Source organism: Lacerta agilis, chromosome 14 (assembly GCF_009819535.1).
Source record: "Lacerta agilis isolate rLacAgi1 chromosome 14, rLacAgi1.pri, whole genome shotgun sequence".
NCBI lineage: Eukaryota > Metazoa > Chordata > Lepidosauria > Squamata > Lacertidae > Lacerta > Lacerta agilis.
In genome coordinates, this window is record NC_046325.1 from 22,263,002 (window position 1) to 22,272,282 (window position 9,281).

The 9,281-nt window shown below is 39.6% G+C and overlaps 1 protein-coding gene and 1 pseudogene across 1 annotated transcript; both read left to right on the plus strand.

Annotated features, from left to right (window-relative positions):
- Positions 1 to 255: 255 nt before the first annotated feature.
- LOC117057678 (olfactory receptor 14A16-like) lies at positions 256 to 1,206 on the plus strand. The gene has a single exon (XM_033168518.1). The coding sequence runs from the start codon at positions 259 to 261 to the stop codon at positions 1,204 to 1,206; it is 948 nt and encodes a 315-aa protein (XP_033024409.1). The 5' UTR covers positions 256 to 258.
- A 5,805-nt stretch (positions 1,207 to 7,011) lies between these two features.
- Positions 7,012 to 7,932, plus strand: LOC117057679 (annotated as a pseudogene).
- Positions 7,933 to 9,281: the final 1,349 nt, after the last annotated feature.

Sequence of the window (9,281 nt, forward strand, 5' to 3'; positions counted from 1 at the left end):
AGAGTCTTGAGATGCTTATCAAGTTTCTCTTTTCCTATTGAGTGGTCTCATATATTCTTGAAACATGATGCTGCTGATTCTGCTGTCCTCATACTGTTTGATTTTAAAATGAGCAATGGTTCCCTGGTAAATATTCTACATAAATGTAGGAAAGATACAACGAGGAACTTGTTTGAAATAACAGGTTAATGAATATTGACACGTTAACACTTCTCAGATTCTTCCTTCTACAGAATGAATGCAACTAATGAAGGCAAAATGAGCAATCTTACTTTCATATCCATCTTTCTGCTGAAGGAATTCTCAGAAGTTCGAGAACTACAAGTCTTACACTTTGTTCTGTTCCTAGGAATGTACATGACAGCCGTGACTGGGAATCTTCTTATCATTGCAGCGGTAGCCCTTGATCATCACCTGCACAAACCTATGTATTTTTTCCTAACAAACTTGGCACTGATGGATGTTGGCTGTGTTTCTGCCATTGTACCGAAATCTATGGTCAATTCTATCATGAACAGCAGGTCAATTTCGTATTCTGGGTGCGTGTTTCAAGTTTTCTTCTTCATGTTCTTTATTGTGTCAGATCTTTTCCTTCTAACGGTAATGGCACACGATCGCTTTGTTGCCATCTGCAAACCGTTACAATATGAGACAATAATGCACAAAGGAGCTTGTATTCAGATAACCTTCATTTTGTGGATTGCAAGTCTTCTTTATGCTATGTTACACACTTGTGCCACATTTGCAAACACCTTCTGTTCAAATGACATCCATCAGTTCTTCTGCGAAATTCCCACATTACTTAAGCTCTCCTGCTCTAACATTTACCGAGTTGAAGCAGGGTTTCTTTTGCTAGGGTGTTTTATAGGAATAGGATGCTTCGTTTTCATCATCATAACATACATGCAGGTGTATGCTGCAGTGCGCACAATACCTTCAGTGCATGGCAAGAAAAAAGCCCTCTCTACTTGCCTTCCCCACCTCACTGTGGTATCTTTGTTTCTGGGCACTTCAATCTTTGCCTATGCACGGCCCCCCAGTAGTGTTTCTTCTGATCTGGATATAGTCCTTTCTGTGATATATACCATAATTCCTCCTATGTTTAATCCATTCATCTACAGCATGAGAAACAAAGAAATGAAAACTGCTTTGTGGAAACTCTTACATTTAGGGCATTCTTTTAATTGTATATTTAGAGTTCTATAAAAACCAGGTTGTATCTGTTTCTGCATGTGAATGGTTGGCCCTGCAATTTTTCAGCTTGAATTGTAATCATTTTAATACATCTTAGGCATTGCTCTGTGGTCCTTCGTCCTATTCTCTATGTCATCCATCCTTTGTTCTCCTCTTCCCACTTTTAAGATTGTCTATTTCTCCTCCAACACATTCAAATGTAGTGCAATCATACTTAACTGTGTCAGAAAATCATAAGAGAAAGTCTTTTGATTATCTTGTTCAGTTAGAAAAGGTTCGATTTGGTTGAAGGGTGTTGTGCAGATATGCATTTCTATTTGATAATAAAATATATTTTAAAGCAATGTATTGAATATGAAACTTCATACTGTACACAACACACAATGTTAGAAATTATATACAGTATATTGTGGGACAGTACTGTGGAATATTTGACAGCTCTGCAGTCTTTATCTCTCTCATATGAGAAAGTTTAGGAATGGAAGAGGGGGAAGTTTAAAATGTCTTGTTTGAAACTGCCAACCCCCCCTCAGTTTTACCACTGCACTCTCTACTCCCTCCACAGCCATTGTTTAAAATTACCACTTTACCCTTTCAGTTTCTCTCCATCTCTGATTCAAACATCTACTGTTGTTCAATTTTCCTGTGTGTCCCTTCATCCCTGTTCTAATGCAACCTATTTCATTATTTAAAACTGCCTCAATTTTATTCTGCATGTCTCTGTAATTGGTCCACCTGTGTCTTGCGATGGACCCATATATCCCATGATTGACCATGTCATGCTACAGTCCTCCAAGTGAGGGATACAGTATATACCCAATGCCTATGCTAAATCCTACTTACATCTGAAATCAATAAATTTGTGGCCATTGTTTTAAATCCCAGAACATTGTCTTATTCAGTTTGTTCATCTTCTTAAATTGTGCCTTGTTCCTGGAGATGGGTGCAATACGAGTGGGATTGCCAAGGTTCTTTGACACTCCTCCTGGAGTCCCTGGTCTGGCTGCCATGCTGCATTTTCACTCAGTCAGACACATTCTCTGATTCCAAGGAAAGAGGAATTATTGGTTTAGAGAAAGAGTGGCATACACATTAAATCAACTCTATTTGGAGCAAAGAGTCCCAAGCATTGATTTTCATTATTACACATCTTGTGCAAATCTGCTAACGCAAGGAACAAATGAAAGCAGGGGTGGGACTATAGAGATTAGTCACTGAAAAGTCAGTCCAAGGCTGACAAACTTCCCACCACCCCCAAAACGTGCCAAAGAGTTTGCAACCCAGCAGTGACTGCAGATTTACAATGGGTCATTATTACAGATTTTGCTTCAGATCTTCTGTGGTAAAGGGTAATGTAGATGACAGGAAGAAAAAGTACAGGCTGGCATTTTGATGATGACAACCCTGTGTAAATGCTACAGAAACATTCCAAGGATGACATGCAGCAAATCCACAATGAACTAAACATGTGATGGATAAGGGGGTGAGGAGGAGCTTCATCTCTCCCCACACTACCCTTCAGTTACTTCTATGTAGGGATAAGGCAAAATGGTACGGCATCCTTTTTTAATGAAAACTTTCTGGTAATATTTCTATGGTGGGCACAGAAATTGGATCAAACATATCCACTCATTTTGTGGAGATTGTGGGTGGGAACTTTTCCTGGCATCACTGAGGCAACTGGCTGGTGGTCCCTGCCTTCTCATGTTCCTCTTGGTTTCATTGTCTTGCATAAAGTTTGAAAATACACCTAGGACTGCCCAGTTGCATTGCTTTTCTTCATACCCATTGGGGACAATGAGCGAGGGGATGATTCCACTTTATCCTCACAGAAACCCTGTAGGGTAGGGTAGGCTAAGAGTCGCAAAAGAACCCAGTGAGGTTTATTTGGAATGTGCACTGTCCCCCTCCCCAGATTTATTCTTGGAATAACCTTTGTCTTTCAGATTCTTAGCCAATGTCATTTGCTGCTTCATTGGGTCTACTGAAGACTGGAGAGTGACTGGAAGTCAACGCTGATAATAAAGAACAAAGTGGAACAATGGATGAGTGCATCTCAGGCAACTTTGACACAAATCCCTGCTTTTGCCTCAACTTTATTCTGCATGTCTCCATAATTTGTTCACCTGTGTCTTGTGATAGACCCATGTATTCCAGGATAGACCCTTTCATGCCTCAGTTCTTCAAAAGGAGGCTGTGAGGGATGCCCAATGGTGAGGCTGCCCAATGTCTATGCTCAATCCTACCTACATCTGAAATCAATAAAGTTGTGGCCATTTTTAAAGTTTGTTTCCCTTCTTAAATTGGGCCTTGTTCCCACAGGTGGGGGCAATACAAGTGGGATCGCAAAGGTTCTTTGTAAGACAAGAATGAAATGACCCTGGGAATACAGTGGCCTGGTTGATGCTTGGGTAGTTTTTGTCAGGGCGTGTACTGTTTCCCTTTGCCATCAGCCCTCCCTTTTTCCTCTTTCTTTGGTATAGAACAATCACAGTCTGGCCACACTTCAGAGTATTTGGCTATGCCATGATGGGTCATTCATACCCATTTCTCTTTCTGCAGAATTGACACATGAGGATCCATACCCTCCCTCTTTTTAAAAATTAAAATTAAAAACGCCACCATCTCATCCACACCATACAGATTGAGCTCTCTTAACACTCTTCAAGATCCATGGCTTTCCTCCGCAGAATCCTGGAAAGTCTGATTTGCAGAACAATATGAGAGCTGTTAGGAGACCTCAACAAACCAAGATTCTGGAAACTTCCTTATTAGTATATCCTCTCCCTTTACTGTATACAAAATGCACCTCTATTTAGGTAGCCCTCGGCAAAATGCTATATTCAATGTTTTTTGCGGTAGAAATAATGATATGGGAAGTGGAAATTCAAAGGTAGATTTCAGTGCCATCCTCTTACAATTGGAATTATATTATTACATCTGGTTGAACCAGTAAGAATTCTGGTGGCCTTGTTCTGCACTAATTGAGGCTCCTAGGTCATATTAATGGGCAGTCCTATGTATAATCCAATACATGATTCAACCAGGTTACCAGAACATAGATCACTATGAAAGTCTATCTCTATGTAGAAATGGCAACAATATTTGAATATAATCAAACAAATCTGACATAATGCTAGCCATAGATTCACCACAAGTGTCGTCATTTTTCATGCCTTGAGGAACATATTGTAGATGTTATTTCTTTTAATCTGCAACTAACGTGGAAGAAGCAACACTCCTCATGTGTTTTACATGAGACATATTTCGATCCATAGATAATTTCTCTTGGGACCACTACTATTGAATGCTACTGGGATCTGTAGTATCTCCAAGAACACATGCAGAGTGTAGAGTCATAAAACCTTGTCACCACAAGGTACACATTTAACCACACAGCTCATTGCTATAGAAGACATGGAATATAAAAAAGAACATTTTAGAGATTTTGACTTTATTTCCATGCAATACAAATGAGGAAATCAAGCGAGACTAATGACGATGCAGCATGCAAAGGTAAAATATAAAGAAAGAACAAACCCTCCTAGTGTTTTCTCCACTGTCACCCTCCAGTAGGTAATGCCACAGAATAATTTGCAATGTAGAAGACTTGGCAGGTGGCCTGACATAATCCATCACAACATCATCTCCTTACATCTGCCAATCTCACTTTAACGTTGAGAAAGCAACCGCAGCCTAGATACTGCAACTGTTGTAAGCATTACTCAGACAACATTTGTGAAGCAGTCTGAACCCTTGAAATATTTTATATGAGTGTACAGTTAAGCAGTGTGTAACTGTCAAGTCAATACATAGGCTGAAATCAGTGTCAGCATCAAAAATTCACAACCTACCATTTCATAACTAGGATGTCTCTGGGCTGCTTAATACTGGCAGTACCTGGTTTCTGCATGCATCTGTTCATGTAGTACAGATTCCACACAGAAAGCAAGAAATAGCTAAGGTTTAATACTATTTGTGTTTATTGAAAAGCAATCCCCTTTAAATTCAATGTGACTGATTGCCGGATAGGTGTATATAGGATTGCACCCTTACCTAAGCACATGCACCTTGCATTTTTGTACGTGAATATAGTTGACTGAACACAGCAGGATCTTCTTCTGAGTGGATACACTTGCACTATTTAAATGTCTGGGTTAATGCCCTGTATATGCACACTTCTCTTTTGCTGAATGCAAACTTCCTCTACTCTCTCTTACACACAAAAATATACACTTTGTCTTATCTCCTCACAGGAACACAAGCGTATATTGTCTTTAATTTTTACAAATCTCTTCATCTCATCTCATTTGTTAGACTTGAGCAGCACAGCTCAGGGTGTGTGTGCCCCTTTTCCAGCACACTGATGTGCACTTGTGTCCCCGCCCCCCATGCAGTGACCCTGAAGAATCAGCTGTACGATTCAGCATTTCATTTAGATATATTAGCTAAAACAGTCACTAGCTCCCGAATACTGATTCTTTAATGACACATATAATTCAATGATCAAACAATCTGCTCTTTTACAATCAGAATTAAGATCTATATAGTTTTGAAAATAAAAATTGCTGAAAGAATTGTTAACCAATGAGTAGAGTTTATTATATCAGGATTACTCATAACTGGACAGCAGTTCTCCTTTCCAGCAAATGTCATTGGAATATGTGAGAATAAACAAAGTTGGCAGCATATTGGGCATCCCCATTGAAGGAAAAGGACTGTATCCTTTACTGGTATGTATAGGTACCATAGAGGTAGGAGGGGGAAACATTTATATGTTATAAATTTATTCAATGTGACCATTTCCAAAAACGTGGTGTTAAGCCTTACTTCCAGACATGTTCTGTCTAATTTGTTGCAGCCAAACCAACATAGGGCAGATCCAAGCTATACACTGAAAGCAAACTTTACTCACACTTAAAGCACATGTTCAAAGGTTCTTTGGGGGAAAGTCACGTGCTTCAAATGAGCTTGGATATGCTTTCAGGTGTTTAAGATCTGAATGACCCATAGATTTCTGTGGCACTTTGAAGTTTAACAGAATTGTTGTGGCATAGACTTTGTGGCATGGTGGAACATAAACTTTAATGAATTGAGAGTCTTTTGATTGACTAAAACAAAGTCCCTGAAAGCATGTTTTCTGTCTTTTCTTTTTACATTTATATCCCTTTTTCGCATAGTTCCATGTATTTGGCATATCCATGTAGGGACTGGAGAGATCCTGGTTGGAACATCTGTAGAACTGCTGCCAGTCCGTGTAGACAGATATCAGTTAGATGGACCAAAGTTCTGACTCAGAGTTAAGCAACTTCGTTTATTCCCATGTTTCTTTTTGGGTGGCAGGAAACTGTGTTTCGGAGAAATGAGAGGGTCCATCCATGAGTTCTTCTCTAGTTCTTCCCCCGTTCAGATTTTACCCTGAACCAGAAAAGAATTTTCAGGCTTTTGAAATGCTTTTCTTTTCTTTGACTCAAGTAGCTGAGTCTTTGAAAGTTGTAAACCACAACCCAGCAAGCTTTGACAACACCTCAGGTACATAATTCACAGCAAAATTTTATGTATTTCTATTCAAGACCATATAGGGTAGCAGCTCTAATTGTTTGAAGTCTCTTTTCTTCCATAAAGCTGTCTATCATAAGGGGGATGATATACCTGCTTTTTCATTAGCTATAATGCTATTTTTTACCTATTTCATTTCTATCGTTACTGATTGTGACAGATCATGGAAAATGTTAATAAATTGCTGAATACATGCATTAATTAAGCGCTCTCTCTCTCTCTTTTGTATCAGCAGCCATGCCACATCTGTAGGAGAAAATGCCTAATTCAACTGTCCTTCCTACTTTTCTTCTCTTGGATTTTTCTGACAACTGGGAACAAAACGTTTTGTACTTCACTCTTTTTTTTAGTGATTTACTTGGCAGCCTTGACAGCAAATTTTCTTATCATCTCAGCAGTTTCCCTAGATCAACAACTTCATACCCCCATGTACTTTTTCCTGGTGAATTTATCTGTTGTTGACCTTGGTTCCATTTCTGTCACCATCCCCAATGCCATGATCAATTCACTTTGGAACACCAGAGAGATTTCATTTTCTGGGTGTGTTGCACAAGTGTATTCTTTGTTCTTCTTCTTGATCTCAGATTTGTTCTTGCTCACAGGCATGGCGTATGATAGGTATGTTGCCATCTGTGACCCACTGCACTATGAGACAGTGATGGGCAGGAAAGCCTGCATCCAGATGGCAGCCAGTGCATGGATAGCTGGCCTTCTTTACTCGGCCTTACACACCGGTAGCACTTTTGCTCCAACATCATCAACCAGTTCTTCTGTGAAATCCCACAACTGCTGAAAATTTCCTGTGATAATTTGTACCTCATTGAAGTTGGAGTTATTGCTTTCAGTGCATTTATAGTCTTCACCTGTTTTGTTTTCATAGTTGTTTCCTATGTGCAGATTTTCAAGTCAGTGCTCAGAATCCCTACTACTCAAGGACGGAGTAAGGCCTTCTCAACTTGCCTACCACATCTCATTGTGGTCTCTTTATTTATAAGTACTGGCGCCATTGCCTACTTGAAGCCTGTCTCAGGTGCACCTTCAGATCTGGATCTGGTGATTTCTGTATTATATTCTGTAGTCCCTCCACTGATGAATCCAGTTATTTATACCATGAGGAACAGGGACATCAAAGTTGCACTTTGTAAAATGTTTCAGTACATTGTTTCTTACAGGAAATAAGGAAGCTTTTCCCACTGTGAATCTGGTAGCCAGCCCTGTGAGGTTTAATATGAGAAACAATGCACTTTTATAGGCAAATGCCAGAATGAAATGGGACATATCATAGATATGCGTATGCATGTATCAATCTATCTAATCATACTCACCCTTTTAAACTATTGCACTGAGGTTATTTGAATCCTTTGAGTTCGGTCCCGAGTATGAATAACAATGGATGCATTTTGTCAAAAGTTCATCACTGCTACAGGTGCCACATAATATATGTTCTGTATTTGTAAGAAATATATATATTAGTGTGGTGACACCTATACTGTGGAACTCCCTGTCCATTGACATCAGGCAGGTGCCTTCACTGTACTCTTTTGGATGCCTGCTGAAAATATTTTTGGCTAGATAAGGCTATACAGATGATTAGAATGGTGTTGAGTTTTCAGTTTTTTGCTGGTTTTTTTAAAGTTTTAATTGCTTTTAATGGTAATATTGCTGTTTTATTTTTTTCTGTAAACCACTTTGAGGTTTTCTACAATCAAGCAAAATTTCAAAAAAATTAACTTTTAATCTTCCACTGACATTAGTCACCTATTTACATAAAAAATCCAAGGCTCACATCACACAGACCCTATTGGAGGATGTGTAGTGCAGCATCAAAGTCCTAGATTGTATGAAGTCAGCTGCAACCACTCTGTAGGAAACTGTACTTTGTTATAAATTCATTGAATATGGTTGTCAGCAAATAATATTAATGTGGGTATTGCTTAACACAGAGAAGGAATCTATTTACAACAATAGACCTGAGAGTTACTGAAAACAGAATAAATTGTTGAAAGCTACAGAAATTTAAGATCAGCAGAACTATAATTTTATTTCTCAGTATAGATGCTGCAAACACATACATTTTAAAGATGAGCGAAAATGTACATTTTTCTATCTACCAAAGCAATGGCACCCCCCCCCCCCCCCGGGGTGATCTCAATGTATAGCCCTGGAGCAAACCAGAGGGATGAATTTCTCCCTCTCATCTGCTCCAATGCCTTTACTTTTGTGCTAGCAAGTGGAACCAGTTGAGTAGAGGTGGGGTGCAGGCTGATGTGGCATAACAATGACAGCACAACTAGAGGAAAGGAGCAGCACAGCTTCTTCTCATCTCACCCCCAATGTCACAGGTACATCATAGGTTTTCCAGTTGAAAAAAGGCACCAAATAGAACTTAGGGAGGGAGCATAAGCAACTGAACACTGCAAAGGTGGAATTCGGCCTCGGTCCTGTATACCTGAGGGAGCATCTCCACCCCCATCGTTCAGCCCGGACACTGAGATCCAGCGCCAAGGGCCTTCTGGAAGTTCCCTCAC

Bases quoted from the DNA above. Each gene is read 5' to 3' on its own strand.
- LOC117057678 (XM_033168518.1), top strand. From the start codon at position 259: ATGAGCAATCTTACTTTCATATCCATCTTTCTGCTGAAGGAATTCTCA.